This window comes from Nerophis lumbriciformis, linkage group LG04 (assembly GCF_033978685.3).
Source record: "Nerophis lumbriciformis linkage group LG04, RoL_Nlum_v2.1, whole genome shotgun sequence".
In the NCBI taxonomy this organism is placed as follows: Eukaryota; Metazoa; Chordata; class Actinopteri; order Syngnathiformes; family Syngnathidae; genus Nerophis; species Nerophis lumbriciformis.
Window position 1 is genome coordinate 5,603,624 of NC_084551.2, and position 21,377 is coordinate 5,625,000.

Genomic DNA, 21,377 nt, shown 5'->3' on the forward strand with positions numbered 1-21,377 from the left:
AAGTTTCAAATATGCTGAAACAGCTACAAAAACAACATGCTTCGACGAAGCTAGTAAAGAGACACACACTTCACCTCCACCTCCAACAGCGGCTGGATTTTAATGAGGCACTGCACACTGAAGGTACACACACTCTGTCAATTCTCTTATATACTCTTTCATTTTAGACTTTTAGAGTGTTTAATTATCACATCACTCTAAATGTTTAGACTATAAAGTTCACAAACCTAAAGAGGGATACTAGTGGGCCAGGCTAATATTTCCTTTTCTCTAAACTAAGTGGGGAAATGTGTAGAGTGTTCTGGGCTTCAGACATGATTTTATTTCAGAATTCCTTGAGATAAAAAAAAAACGCCTGGTTAGGCTTTATGTATGTAGTGTGTGCCTTTCTTGTTTTACAGCTATGTTGTTATTATGCTGTTTGTTACTTATGTATGTTAAGTTGCAGCTATTTAAAATAGTTTTGTCAATTTGTTCTGGTCTGAAACAAATTGGCCCTTTAAAACATATCTTTGTCTTTGTGTGTTGTATGTAGACCACATTGCTTCTCCTGGACAGTCAACACCACATCAATCATCAAGAAGGCTCAGCAGCGGCTACACTTCCTTAGAGTCTTCGGGAAGTACAACCTGAAGCCTGACCTGCTGCTGACCTTCTACCGCTCGTCCATCGAGAGCCTGCTGACCTACTGTATTACAGTATGGTACGCCAGCTGCACTGCAGCAGACAGGGAGAGGCTGCAAAGAGTGGTCAAGACGGCTCAGAAGATCATCGGCCGCCCTCTCCCCTCTCTGACGGACATCTACACCTCCCGCTGCCTCAACAGAGCCAGTGCCATCATCAAGGACAGCACCCACCCTGGCTCTGACCTGTTCCACCTGCTGCCCTCTGGGAAGCGCTACAGGTGCATTAAAACCAAAACAAACAGGCTAAAGAACAGCTTCTTCCCCAGGGCCATAACCATCCTGAACGGACTGCCCCATTGTCCCTCATAACTGCCTTCTCTTATGTGCAATAACCCATTCCACCAACCACCCTGTTTTTGTTTTGTTTTTTCATGTATATATTCATTTCACACCATATTCATTGCACTTCTACATTTTTTTAATTTTTATATATTTGCACATTGTTTTTCTAGCATGCACACATCGCACTGTATGGAATGGCCTCAATCTCGTTAAAGTTAAAAGTTAAAGTACCAATGATTGTCACACACACACTAGGTGTGGCGAGATTATTCTCTGCATTTGACCCATCACCCTTGATCACCCCCTGGGAGGTGAGGGGAGCAGTGGGCAGCAGCGGTGGCCGCGCCCGGGAATCATTTTGGTGATTACCTTGCGTAATGACAATAAAGCTGATTCTGATTCTGATTCTGAGAGTTCAGTGATGCAATGCATGTCAAGTTGATCAACAGATTGTATTATTCTCCAGTGCAATAACAGTACTAAAATGAAGGCTAAAAGGGCATTAAATGGGGCCTTAAAAAAATTAAAAAATATATATAAGTAACTAAATAGTTACTTTTCACAGTAACGCATTACTTTTTGGTTTAAGTAACTGAGTTAGTAACTGAGTTACTTTTGAAATAAAGTAACTAGTAACTGTAACTAGTTACTGGTTTTCAGTAACTAACCCAACACTGATTATCAGTAAAGTGCAGCTGAGCAGCAACCCATGGTGTCGGTCATGTTCCATAAAATCCACACAACGCCGAGGAAAAGACCACCGGCTACACCAGAGTAGTAGAAATAGTACCGGGTAGTAAAAATAATACCTTGCTTTGCCTATGGAAAAGGAGAGTATACAGTGCAGTGGAAAGGGGGCGTACATGGTGGATTCCCCACCAATTATTTTATATTTCAAAATGCTCATGAGCTGAACAATGAAAGATGGCGTTGTGTACACTAAAGCGTCTTACCGTCATTGTCAATCGCAAAGGGCACATTGGGAGTGAAGATGTCATAGAAGCAGATCTGGCTGTACTGTGGCGAGCAGTCAGCATCCAGAGCCTCCACTCGTACGATCCGGTCGAAGAGACGTCCCTCGGGGACCGACGCCTCGTAGCGACGCTCCACAAACACGGGAGAGAACTCGTTGACGTCATTGACACGTACGTGCACAGTGGCCCTGAGGGATGAAGAAAAGGGAAGACATGGCGTTTAGAAATGTTGGGGGGGGGGAAAAAAGATGTGCAAGCTTTCTCAGGAGGATGGACCCACTTGTGGGATTTCTTGCTGTTGACTCCATCAGGCCCCTCGCCGCAATCGTAGGCCTGGATGGTGAAGCTGTGCTCCCGCTGGCTCTCGCAGTCCAGCGGCTCCTTGGAGCGGACCAGACCCTCGCCAGTGGAGCGGTCCAGGACCACCGCCTCGAACTGGACAGAACCTGAGCCTGAGGGGCCATTATGGACCCTAAAGCCACAAATTTCACCTGTGTGGGGGCAAATGAATAAAGGCAGAAATTGTGTATTTAGTGAGCAATATATTTGGGATGTATATCTAATTGTACATCTAATTATACTACAATGTATACAGTGTAAAGTTCACATTTCAATGACAATAAAAAGGAAGTCTAAGTCTATAAGATTGTTATATCACTAGCTAACAATAGCTAATAATAGGTAGCTTGTCATATGCCACAGTAGTTACAAATACTGTACAGCATGTCCTGTAGCTAAGTTGCCAGCTTGTCCTATCAACTGTGCGTAGTCAGCTATCTAACAATATGTATTGTTGGACTAATTGTTTGTAAGTTATCACAAAAGAAACGTTGTATTATGAATGCTGTCTTTCGAGGCCTAACAAGAGGAAGAAGGCTCGTGAAACGCCAGTGATTTCAACACGGACAGATGGCAGGATCTGCTCAACTTCCAGAGGAACTCTCTTTGAAGTGTTAAACAAAATCTCTCTGAAGTATTTCACAAACTCTCTTCCAACTATTTGGTAACCGAGGTCAACGCTATTTATGACCCGCTGCCCTTTTGAAGTTGCCGTGGTCAGGAGACGGGAGGGGTTATCCATTGTCCTCCAACACCTGCCCCAGCTGGATCCAGGAAGAGCCCAGCCTGAAACATCCTCTTCTTGGACTTCAATGAGACCGAAAACAATGACTGTTTTACATACTTCCTATTTCTAATGAGACATGTGTTGGTGCGTGAACATTGAATATCTAATAAAAGAGGAGACGAAAACCTTCTTCGTCAGAGCGTGGTGCAGGACTGTACAGAGAGTGCAGTGGCCATGTCTCTCCTCAATATTGAGTCCAAATTGAATTCTGTCTCTGTTTGATTCCTTGCCTTTTGTCTTGTTTAATAGATGTCCTCAGTGTTTGAACGTGACATGTATATTTATCTTTGTATTTACTATATCCATCCATGAATTTACATTTGTATCTACGTAATCATATAGCCTTCCTTGGCAAGGTTCAGATAACTAGCCATATTTAGCGAACTACTTAGCATCAGCTAACAACATTGCCTGCCTGAAAACAAAAATAAAATACTGGTACACAAAAACATTTTACTAAGTAATTTACTGATGTACAGTACACGCCAAACGTTTGGACACACCTACTCAATCAATGCGTTTTCTTTATTTTCATGACTGTTTACATTGTAGATTGTCACTGAAGGCATCAAAACTATGACTGAACACATGTGGAGTTATGTAATTAACAAAAAAAGGTGCAACAACTGAAAACATGTTTTATATTCTAATTTCTTCAAAATAGCCACTCTTTGCTCTGATTACTGTTTTGCACACTCTTGGCATTCTCTCGATGAGCTTCAAGAGGTAGTCACCTGAAATGCTTTTCACTTCACAGGTGTCATAGTTTTGATGCCTTCAGTGACAATCTACAATGTAAAATAGTCATGAAAATAAAGAAAACGCATTGAAATGAGAAAGTGTGTCTAAACTTTTGGCCTGTACTGCATGTCACTACTTTATTATATTAATAGCATATGTATGGTATTAAATTATTAAATTACATAAAGTCTAAAATAGTAAAACTAATAATTAATCATTTTAAAATAAAAGAGAATTTTTTCCAAAAATTGCATCTTTATGAGCGCGCTGCTTCATCCTTTACTACTCTAATACTTACATTTTCCCCATGAGGATCAAATACATGAAATACATTTTTTGAAATGATAGGGGCCTTAAATTCAAAACACTAAAAGTGTGAATTACACTGTTTTTTCTCATTTTTAATAGGTGTTATTTTAATCTTTATGCATCGAACATTTGTGTCCTTATATAAGGCTTTAATATCCATCCATCCTTTTTCTACCGCTTGTCCCTTTTGGGGTAGGAATAAAATAACAGATCTTATAAAATACCATACCATTTACCAACCATTAACTAGGATTTAAAACAATAAAAAGAAGAAGCATGTTATGTGCATTTCAAACATAAAAGATGCTGACTTCCTTGGGTTATCATTGGCAATAAACTGCAGAGAGGAATAGAGATGAATGTTGCTGACACTCGATGCAAAAAACTATGTCATCCAGTCTCTTATTCTGAGTGACACCAGCCCCCATTACATTCTCGAAAGTCCTTCTAGTTGTGCCATAATAATTTGAAGGCTATGCTTATTTTCAGATCCCAGGGTGCGCGCATGATAGAGTGGCTGACTGCTCCTGCAATGATGGCTTCAATTACACTACTGTGCTCTAAAAATAGAGGCCCTCGGCAGGGCTAATATGGAGGAAAATACATTGGCCAATGACAAACTACAAGAAGAAATCATCTCCTCTAAGGATGTTCGGGTCATTTAATGTACTGTACCGGCGTAGTGCAGAGGAGCGTCTTTATCCAGGGCGAAGAGCGGCGGGTTCAGGAGCACGGTGTTGTCGTTCTCCATAACGATTCCCTGGTACTCGGTCTCGATCCATGGCTTGTGTTTATTGGCTGAAAGAACCAAGGAGGGTCAAAGGGAGCTATTAGAGGAGACCGACTTATATATTTTCAACATTTGGGAATACACAATAAATGCATAAAGCCATGGGACAAAACAAATCTGCTACTCTTATGTTGCTGCAAACAAAAGGATGAAAACTTGACAATCAATCATCAATCAATCAATGTTTATTTATATAGCCCTAAATCACAAGTGTCTCAAAGGGCTGCACAAGCCACAACGACATCCTCGGTACAGAGCCCACATAAGGGCAAGGAAAAACTCACCCCAGTGGGACGTCGATGTGAATGACTATGAGAAACCTTGGAGAGGACCGCATATGTGGGTAACCCCCCCCTCTAGGGGAGACCGAATGCAATGGATGTCGAGTGGGTCTGACATAATATTGTGAGAGTACAGTCCAGACAAAATATCTTACTACTCCTTTTCGGGCATGTTGTAAAGAAAATGTGATGTAACAGGTTAAAACGGCATACATGTTCGAAATAAACTTCAACCAACCAAAAATATGCATCCCTACTGCGTTGCCTGTGCTATTATTTCTATTACTAATGTGGCACTGGTATTTCAAGGGGCTGTTTGCAACTTGGTCAAAGTTCCCTTTTTCAAACCAAAAATTTGAGATGTGCTGTTCGATCGGCCACCGCCGATCAGTATCGGACGATTTTCTTGAAAAAGAATTGCCGATCACCTATGGCTGACACTTTACTTCTAGTCCCCTGACTGACAAGCGGCTAGCAGCTAAATATGTGTCTCCATTAGAGATGCGCGGTTTGCGGGCACAACCGCGGAGTCCGCGGATTATCCGCGAATCGGGCGGATGAAATTTAAAAAAATTAGATTTTATCAGCGGGTCGGGTCGGGTCGGGTCGGGCGATTGAAATTTAAAAAAAATTAGATTTTAAATAGATTCAGGCGGGTGGCAGTTAAACCAATTCGGAAATATATATACATAGTTAAATGTAAACGAGCAGGCACCTGCTGCATATGCCACAACAGAAGAAAAAAAAAAAAGAGATGGACACTTTTACGGAGCGGAGAAGGCCCCCGACGAGGCCCCTACCCCCGAGAGGGCCCCACCGGGAGCCGTAGCTGAGGCGATCCGCGAGAAGGGCCCGACGCACGTCCAGGGTCACCACCGCGCCCACCGCACCGACACCCCGCCTCGTCCGCCTTCGCTGCGGCCGGCGTCACGCGCAGCAGGTAAGCAGCTTACCTGCCCGCCACCCCCGTGGCCGGGGGATCGTAACAGGGGTCACTCCGCGCGCTCCGCCCGCGCAGCTTACCTGCCCGCCACCCCTGTTGCCGGGGGCGCGTAACAGGGGTCACTCTGCGCGCAGTGCGCTCACGAAAGGGGTGGGGCTCACCCTGCTTGATATAGACAGCAGCTAGGACGGTGGCCATGGAAGTTGGAACCCGCTAAGGAGTGTGTAACAACCCACCTGCCGAATCAACTAGCCCTAAAAATGGATGGCGCTGGAGCGTCGGCACCATACCCGGCCGTCGCCGGCAGCGAGACGCGCTTGGAGGTGCGCTCAGCGCGGCTCCCATATGATTGCGCACTGGTGTGCGTCTGGGTCGTGACAGCGTGGCACGCGAATGTCTGTGCTGCATTGGATCAGTCTCTTTTCTTTAACAGGCAAAAGCTTTATAACCTCACTAATGCCTTGCATCGTCTATATTAGATATATAACAACGGGCGGGTGCGGGCGGATGCGGTTCTGATCAAATGTTAGATCGGGTGGATTGCGGATGGTTGACGACTTTCTGATGCGGTTGCGGATGAAATAATTGCCTATCCGCGCATCTCTAGTCTCCATACATAAGCTGATAATCACATTACGTACATAAACTGCATTTCTTAGCATAATTATCAGGTATTAGGGATGTCCGATAATGGCTTTTTGCCGATATCCGATATTCCGATATTGTCCAACTCTTTCATTACCGATACCGATATCAACCGATATATGCAGTCGTGGAATTAACACCTTATTATGCCTAATTTGGACAACCAGGTATGGTGAAGATAAGGTACTTTAAAAAAAAAAAAAAAAAAAAAAGATAAATAAATTAAAAACATTTTCTTGAATAAAAAAGAAAGTAAAACAATATAAAAACAGTTACATAGAAACTAGTAATTAATGAAAATTAGTAAAATTAACTGCTAGTACTATTAGTGGACCAGCAGCACGACTTACGGACTGTATCCCTTGCAGACTGTATTAATATATATTGATATATAACAGGGGTCCTCAAGTACAAATCTTGAAGGTCCACAAATGTTTTTTTGAAACAGGCTGGGTCCGTTTATTATCGGTCAAGCTTACTGTATATAATAGCAGGAGGTAGGTAGTTTAACATTTTCTTAAAATTAACAAAAATAAAATAAATATCCAATAAAATACATGAAATATTTTCTTTGAAACAAAAATAAATAAGAACTTTGAAAAAATTTGTCCTCTGCATTTGACCCATCCCTTGATCACCCCCTGGGAGGTGAGGGGAGCAGTGGGCAGCAGCGGCGCTGCGCCCGGGAATCATTTTTGGTGATTTAACCCCCAATTCCAACCCTTGATGCTGAGTGCCAAGCAGGGAAGAATGCTGGTATGAGCTTTTAAACATAACCCGTTAACTGCTGCCAATCAAATGGTGAATAAGATACTCTTTAGGGTTCATATGTTTGTAAATCTGACTGTGATGAAGTCAGTGCCTCACCAGCCATCAACCTCACCGCACGTTACTGCTCTGTTGCTATTTGTTGTTGTGTCATAGATTTAACAAAAATCTTGCTTGATGTTTCATATGGCTTTTTCAGCCTCGTGATTTATTTTTTTCTTAGCTCTGAATCATGAGGAAATGTCTCTTCAAATTTGCGGTGCTCTTTCAGATAGTGACGTTTCAGATTTTCACTTTTCACCAGAGCAACAGTAGTGTTGCATAGTAGACACATTGGTCTGGTACTTGCAGTAGGTAGGATGAAAACATATTGCTCTGTCCATTCTTCCTTGAAACGTCGGTTTTCCCTGTCCACCTTTCTTTTACCAGCCTGAGCCAACTTGGAGCATGCCATTGTGATTTGATTCACATTCAGTGACTGACAAGTGAACAGTTAGCGAAGTAGCGATACGAGACAACTGTGTGCCTGCAGCGAAAGGTTCCATGCACTGTGCACATGACCCAGGTGGTAACAGCCTATCAGCGCGTCGTTGTGAAAGAGATGTCAACCCATACCCCGGAATTAGCCAGAGTGGCGTTCTCTCGCTCTCTCTCTCTCTGAGAGAGAGAGAGAGAGAGAGAGAGAGAGAGAGAGAGAGAGAGAGAGAGACGGAGTGAGTGAGACACGAGAAGTGTAAACGAAACGTAGAGATATTTGACTAAAAACAACAAAGAACGTTGACTTGCGCTAGCGATAACTCACAGATAAATACAATTATTATATTTTTTTATAATAATTATAATTATAATAATAAATAAAAACTTTTTTTTTTTTTTTTACTATAATTCGTGCTGGGTCCGGACGGACACGTCGCTGGGTCCGGACATGGACCGCGGTCCGCCTGTTGAGGATCACTGATATATAATGTAGGAACCAGAACATTAATAACAGAAAGAAACAACCCTTTTGTGTGAATGAGTGTGAATGAGGGAGGGAGTTTTTTGGGTTGGTGCACTAATTGTAAGTGTATCTTGTGTTTTTTATGTTGATTTAATAAAAAAACAAACAAACAAAAAAACAAAAACGATACCGATAATAAAAAAAACGATACCGATCATTTTCGATATTACATTTTAACGCATTAACGGCCGATATCGCCAGGCCGATATTATCGGACATCCTTATCAGGTATTATTATGACTGGAGGACGAGGCTAAACATGTTACACACCGAGCGCAAGCCAGAAGCTAACCGCTAAAATAACTTGAAACAACACAAAGAAATAAGTGCTAAGTAAACTTTAAAGGGGAGCTATTATGAAAAACCAACGTTTCTTACCTATAAATGATGAATGATAAATGGGTTATACTTGTATAGCGCTTTTCTACCTTCAAGGTACTCAAAGCGCTTTGACACTATTTCCACATTCACCCATTCACACACACTTTCACACACTGACGGCGGGAGCTGCCATGCAAGGCGCTAACCAGCAGCCATCAGGAGCAAGGGGTGAAGTGTCTTGCCCAAGGACACAACGGACGTGACTAGGATGGTAGAAGGTGGGGATTGAACCCCGGTAACCAGCAACCCTCCGATTGCTGGCACGGCCACTCTACCAACTTCGCCACGCCTGTTTTTGTGTATTTGGGATCTGCATTAGTTACAAATAATTGAAATCAAACCATGGACATTGGAAGGCGTATGGAATGTGCTCCACTGGTAACGATTTTCCCAAGTGTGACATCTGTGAATATATCCATATGTGGTAGAAATTTACCCAAAGAGCTTTGCGCAAGTCCGACATTGTAGTTCAACCCTGAAGTCAATAAGTTCCTTCTTTTTGTTCTATCCTGTTGTTGTGGGGCAGACTGTCTCGTACATGCACATGCATCCTCTGCTGTTGCCATTTCTAATACAAATTAGTGTATAGTTTGAACTTAATCTGTCAGTAGACTCGCCATAGAGGAGCTAAAAATGTCATCATGGCTGGTGGGGAGAAGACACTTAAGACCGCCCACAAAACGAAGCATATTGAAGAGACGTTTAGAAAGCGGCTTGAAGATGGTCTGTAAAACTAAATCTATGCAATTTTGACCCAAAAAACCACCTTTACAAGTTATGTACACCACAAGGAAGTATTTTAAATGTAGAAAAAAAAATTAAGAGGTGTATATGAAACCGCATTAAAGCAAAACATAAGCAGCTTTTAACAGGAAAGTTAGATTAATAAGAGTTAGAGTTAACTGTTGATGTGCCAGCATTGTCACAATCAGTACACGACACGAAACTCCATCCAGAAATTGATGGTGTCGATACCAAGGGTAGTATTATTATATGACAAGAGTAATTACATCGATATTTTCAGGGAATAATTCCTTGGAAACTGGAGGACTTTGAGAGCAAAAACCAAAGGACTTAATTGAGTAATAGATAGTATTTTTTTTAATTTTGTAATAAAAGAAAATAGGAAACAAGTTTAAATATTGTGTTGGTTTTTGTTACTGAAAAAAATTGTATCGGTATCGGCCGATCTCACTCATGGATGATTGATATCGGAATCGACAGGATAAAACCCTGATTGGAACACCTCTACAAAAAATATAACAAGAACATCATCGGCTAGCTTATGTTAAAATTAGTGGTTAAACAGAATATATACAGGTAAAAGCCAGTAAATTAGAATATTTTGAAAAACTTGATTTATTTCAGTAATTGCATTCAAAAGGTGTAACTTGTACATTATATTTATTCATTGCACACAGACTGATGCATTCAAATGTTTATTTCATTTAATTTTGATGATTTGAAGTGGCAACAAATGAAAATCCAAAATTCCGTGTGTCACAAAATTAGAATATTACTTAAGGCTAATACAAAAAAGGGATTTTTAGAAATGTTGGACAACTGAAAAGTATGAAAATGAATGTGTGCAGGCGCCAAGTCCTGTTGGAACTTGAAATCTCCATGTCCATAGAGCAGGTCAGCAGCAGGAAGCATGAAGTGCTCTAAAACTTGCTGGTAGACGGCTGCGTTGACCCTGGATCTCAGGAAACAGAGTGGACCGACACCAGCAGATGACATGGCACCCCAAACCATCACCCAACCATGCAAATTTTGCATTTCCTTTGGAAATCGAGGTCCCAGAGTCTGGAGGAAGACAGGAGAGGCACAGGATCCACGTTGCCTGAAGTCTAGTGTAAAGTTTCCACCATCAGTGATGGTTTGGGGTGCCATGTCATCTGCTGGTGTCGGTCCACTCTGTTTCCTGAGATCCAGGGTCAACGCAGCCGTCTACCAGCAAGTTTTAGAGCACTTCATGCTTCCTGCTGCTGACCTGCTCTATGGAGATGGAGATTTCAAGTTCCAACAGGACTTGGCGCCTGCACACAGCGCAAAATCTACCCGTGCCTGGTTTACGGACCATGGTATTTCTGTTCTAAATTGGCCCGCCAACTCCCCTGACCTTAGCCCCATAGAAAATCTGTGGGGTATTGTGAAAAGGAAGATGCAGAATGCCAGACCCAAAAACGCAGAAGAGTTGAAGGCCACTATCAGAGCAACCTGGGCTCTCATAACACCTGAGCAGTGCCAGAAACTCATCGACTCCATGCCACGCCGCATTAACGCAGTAATTGAGGCAAAAGGAGCTCCAACCAAGTATTGAGTATTGTACATGCTCATATTTTTCATTTTCATACTTTTCAGTTGGCCAACATTTCTAAAAATCCCTTTTTTGTATTAGCCTTAAGTAATATTCTAATTTTGTGACACACGGAATTTTGGATTTTCATTTGTTGCCACTTCAAATCATCAAAATTAAATGAAATAAACATTTGAATGCATCAGTCTGTGTGCAATGAATAAATATAATGTACAAGTTACACCTTTTGAATGCAATTACTGAAATAAATCAAGTTTTTCAAAATATTCTAATTTACTGGCTTTTACCTGTATATATATATATATATATATATATATATATATATATATTTTTTTTTTTTAAAGTATCTATATTTTTCCACAATTACTAGGTTGCATACAGCCCCTTTGGCGGTATAGCTCGGTTGGTAGAGCGGCCGTGCCAGCAACTTCAGGGTTGCAGGTTCGATCCCCGCTTCCGCCATCCTAGTCACTGCCGTTGTGTCCTTGGGCAAGACACTGTACCCACCTGCTCCCAGTGCCACCCACACTGGTTTAAAAATGTAACTTAGATATTGGGTTTCACTATGTAAAGCGCTTTGAGTCACTTGAGAAAAGCGCTATATAAATATAATTCACTTCACTTCACTTTGACCAAATAAGTCAGATGGACTTGAAATTTCTCACACAGCTCGACAGTACACTAACTGTCACTTTAGGGCAGGGGTGTCAAACTCATTTTAGCTCAAGGGCCGCATGGAGGAAAATCTGCCGGACTATTAAAATCATGGCATTAAAACTAAAAAATAAAGACAACTTCAGATTGTTTTCTTTGTCTTACTTTGGCCAAAAAGACAACAAACACATTCTGAAAATATTATAATAAAAATATAGAAAAAAATAATGGCAGCGGTAAAGTTTAGATCCATGAAGGAAAGAAGAAAGTGAATGAATGTTTATAACTGAATACATTTACATATGCATAAAAATGTGTTTACTTTTGTATTGTTTTTTTAATGAATTATGTAACGTTTATGACAACATTTTTCCAAAATACAATATAGAATGTGAGACATAACAGGATAATGCATACATTTATCATTTGTTTTCAAAACAGTTACAAAAAAGTGGGAACTTAATCATTTACAGTGGGACCCCATTTATATAACTTGATGGGGTCCCTGGGACCCCATTTTGAAAATTCCTAGCGCCAACACTGATGGAGTATCGGTGCGTGCAAAACAGCAGCAGGCGGCTGTGGCCTGCGAGCTGGTTCTAAAGCAGTGGTTCTCAAACTTTTTTTGTCATCCCCCACTTTGGACAAGGGGGAGTTTTCAAGCCCCACCTGCCCCCATCGCCCCAACAGAGCGCTAATGCCAAGCTTTAACATTTTCAAATTTATTGAACATCAAGTTGTATACATTCAAACTCAATAACATAAAATAACATCAAGTTCAATAATAAATAAAATAACTGTGCAGCTGTGGTATAACTTGCATCAAGTTCAATAATAAATAAAATAACTTCCATCCAGTTCAATAATAAATCAAAAAAAGTGTTATAACTTGCATCACGTTCCATCCATCCATCCATTTTCTACCGCTTATTCCCTTTGGGGTCGCGGGGGGCGCTGGAGCCTATCTCAGCTACAATCGGGCGGAAGGCGGGGTACACCCTGGACAAGTCGCCACCTCATCGCAGGGCCAACACAGATAGACAGACAACATTCATACTCACATCCACACACTAGGGCCAATTTTTTGTGTTGCCAATCAACTTATCCCCAGGTGCATGTCTTTGGAAGTGGGAGGAAGCCGCAGTACCCGGAGGGAACCCACGCAGTCACGGGGAGAACATGCAAACTCCACACAGAAAGATCCCGAGCCCGGGATTGAACCCAAGACTGCAGGACCTTCGTATTGTGAGGCAGATGCACTAACCCCTCTGCCACCGTGAAGCCCTGCATCACGTTCAATAATAAATAAAAAAAAGTGTTATAACTTGCATCAAGTTCAATAATAAATCAAATAAAAGTGTTATAACTTGCATCAAGTTCAATAATAAATCAAAAAAAGTGTTATAACTTGCATCAAGTTCAATATTATAATATTAATATTATATAATATTATATATATTATATTATATATATTATATTATATTATATTATATTATATATATATATATATATATATATATATATATATATATATATATATATATATATATTAATATTATATTAATATTAATATAAAGCCTACAGTAAAAATAAGTACTGGTAATTTCCATTTATTTATATAGCGGATTTCACAGACAGAATCACAAAGTGATTTACAGTGTGTATAGAAAATGAAAGCATAGTAAAAAAAAAAAATCTAAGAATATAATAATACAAAAAAAATTTAAAGTGAAATTTCCTCCCGTTCCTCGCGCCCCACCTGTCATGTCTCTATTCCCCACCAGTGGGGCGCGCCCCACACTTTGAGAAACGCTGTTCTAAAGTAATCAAATATCATCCAGGGGCCATAGATCATTCAATCGCAGGCCGGATCTGGCCCGCGGGCCTTGACTTTGACACCGGCTTTAGGGTGTTTAACGGAAACCCAGCAAAATTTGGAACACACCATTAAGGGTTGTTAAAATTATTAAACAGAAGCTATCAGTATTACATGTAGGCTAGCATGTTTTCCACAATCTTTAGGCAGCACCACAAATCCATCCTTTCAGAATAAATGTGTCTTATGAGTCACATGGTCACTGAGCAGCTTCTGCACAACAGAACAATGACAACCTGATCACATTTCCCCCCCTTTTTATTAACCCTTACATCACTATCGAGTGACCATCAATCAGCCTACACGTGATTTCCAACTCAAGCGCCCAAGGTTTTTCCTGTGAATTTAACCTTTAATTGCCAATTAATTATTCATCCCAGCGCTGGATGTTCAGTGCTGGTGGATCAAAAGGCCAAGTTAATGAGCAAGAAGGAAGAATTGTTCAACACACTGCAGCAAAGTCACACTGGCTCTATTTTTTTTTTTTCTTCGTCTATTGTCCTGCAGCTTCTTTCGCAAGTTGGAAAATCAGAGGCTGCACAAAAAAAGCTGTCACGCCATCTTATCTGTGAGGAAGATGGCAAGACAGCTTTAAAGACAAGACTGGATTAAGGGCTTAATACCGTATTGACGCAAATATGAGACAGATTTAGGTTAGGTAAAGGACCGGTCGTCTTATTTCCGAGGACTATAGATTTATGCATACAAGTGAGTCAGTGCTTTTTTTCCCGGTCACTCCCTTGCACATACATAAATGGCAACATTTTTTTTAAACAGCTCGTCTTATATTTGGTGTGCAGAATGACAACATGACAGTAGTCAAAAAACAAATATAGTGATACCATCCATCCATCCATTTTCTACCGCTTGTCCCTTTTTGGGGTCGCGGGGGGTGCTGGAGCCTATCTCAGCTGCATTCGGGTGGAAGGCGGCGTACACCCTGGACAAGTCACCACCTCATCGCAGGGCCAACACCATACTTGCCAACCTTGAGACCTCCGATTTCGGGAGGTGGGGGGTGGAGGGTGGCGGGGGGCGTGGTCGGGGGTGTGGTTGGGGCGTGGTTAAGAGGGGAGGAGTATATTTACAGCTAGAATTCACCTAGTCAAGTATTTCACACATACATATATATATATATATATATATATATATATATATATATATATATATATATATACAGTGGGGCAAAAAAGTATTTAGTTAGCTACCAATTGTGCAAGTTCTCCCACTTAAAATGATGACAGAGGTCTGTAATTTTCATCATAGGTACACTTCAACTGTGAGAGACAGAATGTGAAAAAATCCAGGAATTCACATTGTAGGATTTTTAAAGAATTTATTTGTAAATTATGGTGGAAAATAAGTATTTGGTCAATAACAAAAATTCTACTCAATACTTTGTGATATAACCTTTGTTGGCAATAACAGAGGTCAAACGATTACTATAGGTCTTTACCAGGTTTGCACACACAGTAGCTGGTATTTTGGCCCATTCCTCCATGCAGATCTTCTCGAGAGCAGTGATGTTTTGGGGCTCTTGCCGGGCAACACGGACTTTCAACTCCCTCCACAGATTTTCTGTGGGGTTGAAGTCTGGAGACTGGCTAGGCCACTCCAGGACTTTCAAATGCTTCTTACGGAGCCACTCCTTCGTTGCCCGGGCGGTGTGTTTGGGATCATTGTCATGCTGGAAGACCCAGCCACGTTTCATCTTCAAAGCTCTCTCTGATGGAAGGAGGTTTTGGCTCAAAATCTCACGATACATGGCCCCGTTCATTCTTTCCTTAACACGGATCAGTCGGCCTGTCCCCTTAGCAGAAAAACAGCCCCAAAGCATGATGTTTCCACCCCCATGCTTCACAGTAGGTATGGTGTTCTTGGGATGCAACTCAGTATTCTTCATCCTCCAAACACGACGAGTTGAGTTTATACCAAAAAGTTCTATTTTGGTTTCATCTGACCACATGACATTCTCCCAATCCTCTGCTGTATCATCCATGTGCTCTCTGGCAAACTTCAGACGGGCCTGGACATGCACTGGCTTAAGCAGGGGACACGTCTGGCACTGCAGGATTTGATTCTCTGTTGGCGTAGTGTGTTACTGATGGTAACCTTTGTTACTTTGGTCCCAGCTCTCTGCAGGTCATTCACCAGGTCCCCCCGTGTGGTTCTGGGATTTTTGCTCACCGTTCTCATGATCATTTTGACCCCACGGGATGAGATCTTGCGTGGAGCCCCAGATCGAGGGAGATTATCAGTGGTCTTGTATGTCTTCCATTTTCTGATAATTGCTCCCACAGTTGATTTTTTCACACCAAGCTGCTTGCCTATTGTAGAAATACTCTTCACAGTCTGGTGCAGGTCTACAATTCTTTTCCTGGTGTCCTTCGACAGCTCTTTGGTCTTGCCCATAGTGGAGTTTGGAGTCTGACTGTTTGAGGCTGTGGACAGGTGTCTTTTATACAGATAACCAGTTCAAACAGGTGCCATTAATACAGGTAACAAGTGGAGGACAGAAGAGCTTCTTAAAGAAGAAGTTACAGGTCTGTGAGAGCCAGAGATCTTCCTTGTTTGAAGTGACCAAATACTTATTTTCCACCATAATTTACAAATAAATTCTTTAAAATTCCTACAATGTGAATTCCTGGATTTTTTTTTCACATTCTGTCTCTCACAGTTGAAGTGTACCTATGATGAAAATTACAGACCTCTGTCATCATTTTAAGTGGGAGAACTTGCACAATCGTGGCTGACTAAATACTTTTTTGCCCCACTGTATATATAAATACTTGACTTTCAGTGAATTCTAGCTATATATATATATATATATATATATATATATATATATATATATATATATATATATATATATATATATATATATAAGAAATACTTGACGTTCAGTGAATTCTAGCTATATATATATATATATTTATATATATATATATATATACAGTATTTTTTTTTTTTTTTTTATATATATATATATATATATATATATATATATATATATATATATATATATATATATATATATATATATATATATATATATAAAATAAATACTTGAATTTCAGTGTTCATTTATTTACACATATACACACACATAACACTCATCTACTCATTGTTGAGTTAAGGGTTGAATTGTCCATTCTTGTTCTATTCTCTGTCACTATTTTTCTAACAATGCTGAACACCCTCTCTGATTATGCATTCTGCTTCGTCTCCTTGTTGTGTGCGCAGTTGTGCACTGCACTCTCTAAAAGCCGTAGATGTTATTGTTACATATGCATGTCCAGTAGATGGCAGTATTGTCCTGTTTAAGAGTGTCACAACATTGCTGTTTACGGCAGACAAACTGCTTTACAGTAGACAAAACGTGACTGCTGTTGTTATGTGTTGTTGCCGCGCTGGGAGGACGTTAATGAAACTGCCTAACAATAAACCTGGAGGGGGCGTGGCCTCCAGCTCCGCCAGAATTTCGGGAGATTTTCGGGAGAAAATTTGTCCCGGGAGGTTTTCGGGAGAGGAGCTGAATTTCGGGAGTCTCCCGGAAAATCCGGGAGGGTTGGCAAGAATGGCCAACACAGATAGAAAGACAACATTCACACTCACATTCACACACTAGGGCCAATTTAGTGTTGCCAATCAACCTATCCCCAGGTGCATGTTTTTGGCGGTGGGAGGAAGCCGGAGTACCCGGAGAGAACATGCAAACTCCACTATATAGTGATACCTAAACTTGAAAGTGTTTTAAGAAAAGAGCTGTCATTTGGTTAGTTGTACGCAAGAATTTGAGTTACAAGCATCCCCGCCATTAGTTGGCATAGCAAATGTCACAGTGCACCCTGTAAGATCTGGCCAAAACATCTGGTCTAACTCGCTAGCATTAGTGAGTGTAAAGGACAGTGCTGAGAAGAAGTGGATGATGTTCATTGAATTTAAAAAAGAAATCATAAAAAACATGACGAGCATGTAGTCAACTCAGCAATGCAAGACAGTCTATACCATAATAAAGCCTAATAAGTCTAACACCAGCAAAGAATGTTAAAATAATATGTGAACGCTGGACATTCCATCCATCCATCCATCCATCCATCTTCTTCCGCTTATCCGAGGTCGGGTCGCGGGGGCAGCAGCCTAAGCAGGGAAGCCCAGACTTCCCTCTCCCCAGCCACTTCGTCCAGCTCCTCCCGGGGGATCCCGAGGCGTTCCCAGGCCAGCCGGGAGACAGTCTTCCCAACGTGTCCTGGGTCTTCCCCGTGGCCTCCTACCGGTCGGACGTGCCCTAAACACCTCCCGAGGGAGGCGATCGGGTGGCATCCTGACCAGATGCCCGAACCACCTCATCTGGCTCCTCTCGATGTGGAGGAGCAGCGGCTTTACTTTGAGCTCCCCCCGGATGACAGAGCTTCTCACCCTGCCACCCGGCGGAGGAAACGCATTTCGGCCGCTTGTACCCGTGATCTTGTCCTTTCGGTCATAACCCAAAGCTCATGACCATAGGTGAGGATGGGAACGTAGATCGACCGGTAAATTGAGAGCTTTGCCTTCCGGCTCAGCTCCTTCTTCACCACAACGGATCGATACAGCGTCCGCATTACTGAAGACGCCGCACCGATCCGCCTGTCGATCTCACGATCCACTCTTCCCTCACTCGTGAACAAGACTCCGAGGTACTTGAACTCCTCCACTTGGGGCAGGGTCTCCTCCCCAACCCGAAGATGGCATTCCACCCTTTTCCGGGCGAGAACCATGGACTCGGACTTGGAGGTGCTGATTCTCATCCCAGTCGCTTCACACTCGGCTGCGAACCGATCCAGCGAGAGCTGGAGATCCCGGCCAGATGAAGCCATCAGGACCACATCATCTGCAAAAAGCAGAGACCTAATCCTGCAGCCACCAAACCAGATCCCCTCAACGCCTTGACTGCGCCTAGAAATTCTGTCCATAAAAGTTATGAACAGAATCGGTGACAAAGAGCAGCCTTGGCGGAGTCCAACCCTCACTGGAAACGTGTCCGACTTACTGCCGGCAATGCGGACCAAGCTCTGACACTGATCATACAGGGAGCGGACCGCCAAAATCAGACAGTCCGATACCCCATACTCTCTGAGCACTCCCCACAGGACTTCGCGAGGGACACGATCGAATGCCTTCTCCAAGTCCACAAAACACATGTAGACTGGTTGGGCAAACTCCCATGCACCCTCAAGGACCCTGCCGAGAGTATAGAGCTGGTCCACAGTTCCACGACCAGGACGAAAACCACACTGTTCCTCCTGAATCCGAGGTTCGACTATCCGGCGTAGCCTCCTCTCCAGTACACCTGAATAGACCTTACCGGGAAGGCTGAGGAGTGTGATCCCACGATAGTTAGAACACACCCTCCGGTTCCCCTTCTTAAAGAGAGGAACCACCACCCCGGTCTGCCAATCCAGAGGTACCGCCCCCGATGTCCACGCGATGCTGCAGAGTCTTGTCAACCAAGACAGCCCCACAGCATCCAGAGCCTTAAGGAACTCTGGGCGGATCTCATCCACCCCCGGGGCCTTGCCACCAAGGAGCTTTTTAACTACCTCGGCAACCTCAGCCCCAGAAATAGGAGAGCCCACCACAGATTCCCCAGGCACTGCTTCCTCATAGGAAGACGTGTTGGTGGGATTGAGGAGGTCTTCGAAGTATTCTCTCCACCGATCCACAACATCCGCCGTCGAGGTCAGCAGAACACCATCCTCACCATACACGGTGTTGATAGTGCACTGCTTCCCCTTCCTGAGGCGGCGGATGGTGGTCCAGAATCGCTTCGAAGCCGTCCGGAAGTCGTTTTCCATGGCTTCCCCGAACTCCTCCCATGTCCGAGTTTTTGCCTCCGCAACCGCTGAAGCCGCACACCGCTTGGCCTGTCGGTACCTGTCCGCTGCCTCAGGAGTCCTATGAGCCAAAAGAACCCGATAGGACTCCTTCTTCAGCTTGACGGCATCCCTCACCGCCGGTGTCCAACAACGGGTTCTAGGATTACCGCCACGACAGGCACCAACTACCTTGCGGCCACAGCTTCAATCAGCTGCTTCGACAATAGTTAAAGTTAAAGTTAAAGTTAAAGTACCAATGATTGTCACACACACACTAGGTGAGGCGAAATTATTCTCTGCATTTGACCCATCACCCTTGATCACCCCCTGGGAGGTGAGGGGAGCAGTGGGCAGCAGCGGTGGCTGCGCCCGGGAATCATTTTGGCGATTTAACCCCCAATTCCAACCCTTGATGCTGAGTGCCAAGCAGGGAGGTAATGGGTCCCATTTTTTTATAGTCTTTGGTATGACTCGGCCGGGATTTGAACTCCCAACCTACCGATCTCAGGACGGACACTCTAACCACTAGGCCACTGAGTAGGCGCGGAACATGGTCCACTCGGACTCAATGTCCAGCACCTCCCTCGTGACATGTTCAAAGTTCTTCCGGAGGTGGGAATTGAAACTCTCTCTGACAGGAGACTCTGCCAGACATTCATCCAAGTAAATATGAAAAAGCTGCCGATGGTGTGTTTGACAGAGAAGCAGCTGTAGAGAGATACCATAGAAGCCCAAGTCTACTCTCCATGGTAAATGCTGTGCATTATCATACAATTACTTTATAGAACTACTGATGTTGTTCATAGTACATGTTATTGTATTGTTTTATATAATATTTATGATCTAAAAGTTTGTTTTTCTTTTTAAAAGGCATGTTACATGTTAAAATTGTGCAAGCACCAATCAAATGGATTTCAATTAATTTCAATGGGAGACGTTGATTTGAGATACAACTGTTTTAAGTTAAGATCTCCATCCCAGAACCAATTAAGTTGGTAAATCGAGGTACTACTGTATAGTACTTTCTCAAGTCACATCATTTGGAAGAGCCGTATTATTCTAATTCATTCATTTTGAAGAATTATGATGCAAATATTATGGATTTTGCATATTTTTTAATCAATAACACAAAAAAGTCATGTTTATAGACATTTTGGCTGATATTAAAAACATTTCAGACGTTGTTAGAAATCAAACAATGGTCTGAGAAAATAAAGATATGACAATTATCCAGTCCGGCCACGTCCCCATTCTCTATTTCCACAGTCTCTTTTTTTGGATCATTTATCTCCCGCCCTCAACTGACTCCCCTCCCTCCCTCGCCTCCATGTAGTATTAATCTGAGCATCAGGCTTGTGGATTACATTCAGGATTACAGATTGAGAGGCATTCCATCTCTCTGTCTCCCTTGGCACTCCTCCTGCCTCTGTCACTCTATCTCGCCACAACACGCCTGCCACCATTGGCCAACGCGTCTTCCTGACACCACCTGATCTCTCAGACCACATTCACCCTTCCTCCTCCTCCTCTTTCCTTGTCTGCTGCGTCTTTTCAACCATGACTGCTGCTGCTCCTGTCACTGCTCCTTCTCTGCCGCCTCTCCATCCCCCCCATCCTTCCCTGACGCCGCATCCCTCCTCATCTTTCCCCAACATCTCTCCAACCCCTCCTCTTACGTGATATTTACAACGCTGACTTGAAATCAGGAGGATAATAAATCAGATGCTAGAGGAAGGAAATAAGAGT

The 21,377-nt window shown here is 42.6% G+C and overlaps 1 protein-coding gene across 1 annotated transcript in view; it reads right to left on the bottom strand.

Moving 5' to 3' along the window:
* The window catches only part of clstn3 (calsyntenin 3), a 102,538-nt gene that overhangs the window by 75,534 nt on the left and 5,627 nt on the right, over nt 1–21,377 (bottom strand). Inside the window, exons 3-5 of the mRNA XM_061947868.2 lie at nt 4,794–4,916; nt 2,223–2,433; nt 1,922–2,130 (exon numbers count right to left, since the gene is read on the bottom strand). Of these exons, the coding sequence (XP_061803852.1) occupies nt 1,922–2,130; nt 2,223–2,433; nt 4,794–4,916 (543 nt within the window). The remainder of the gene's footprint in view (nt 1–1,921; nt 2,131–2,222; nt 2,434–4,793; nt 4,917–21,377) is intronic.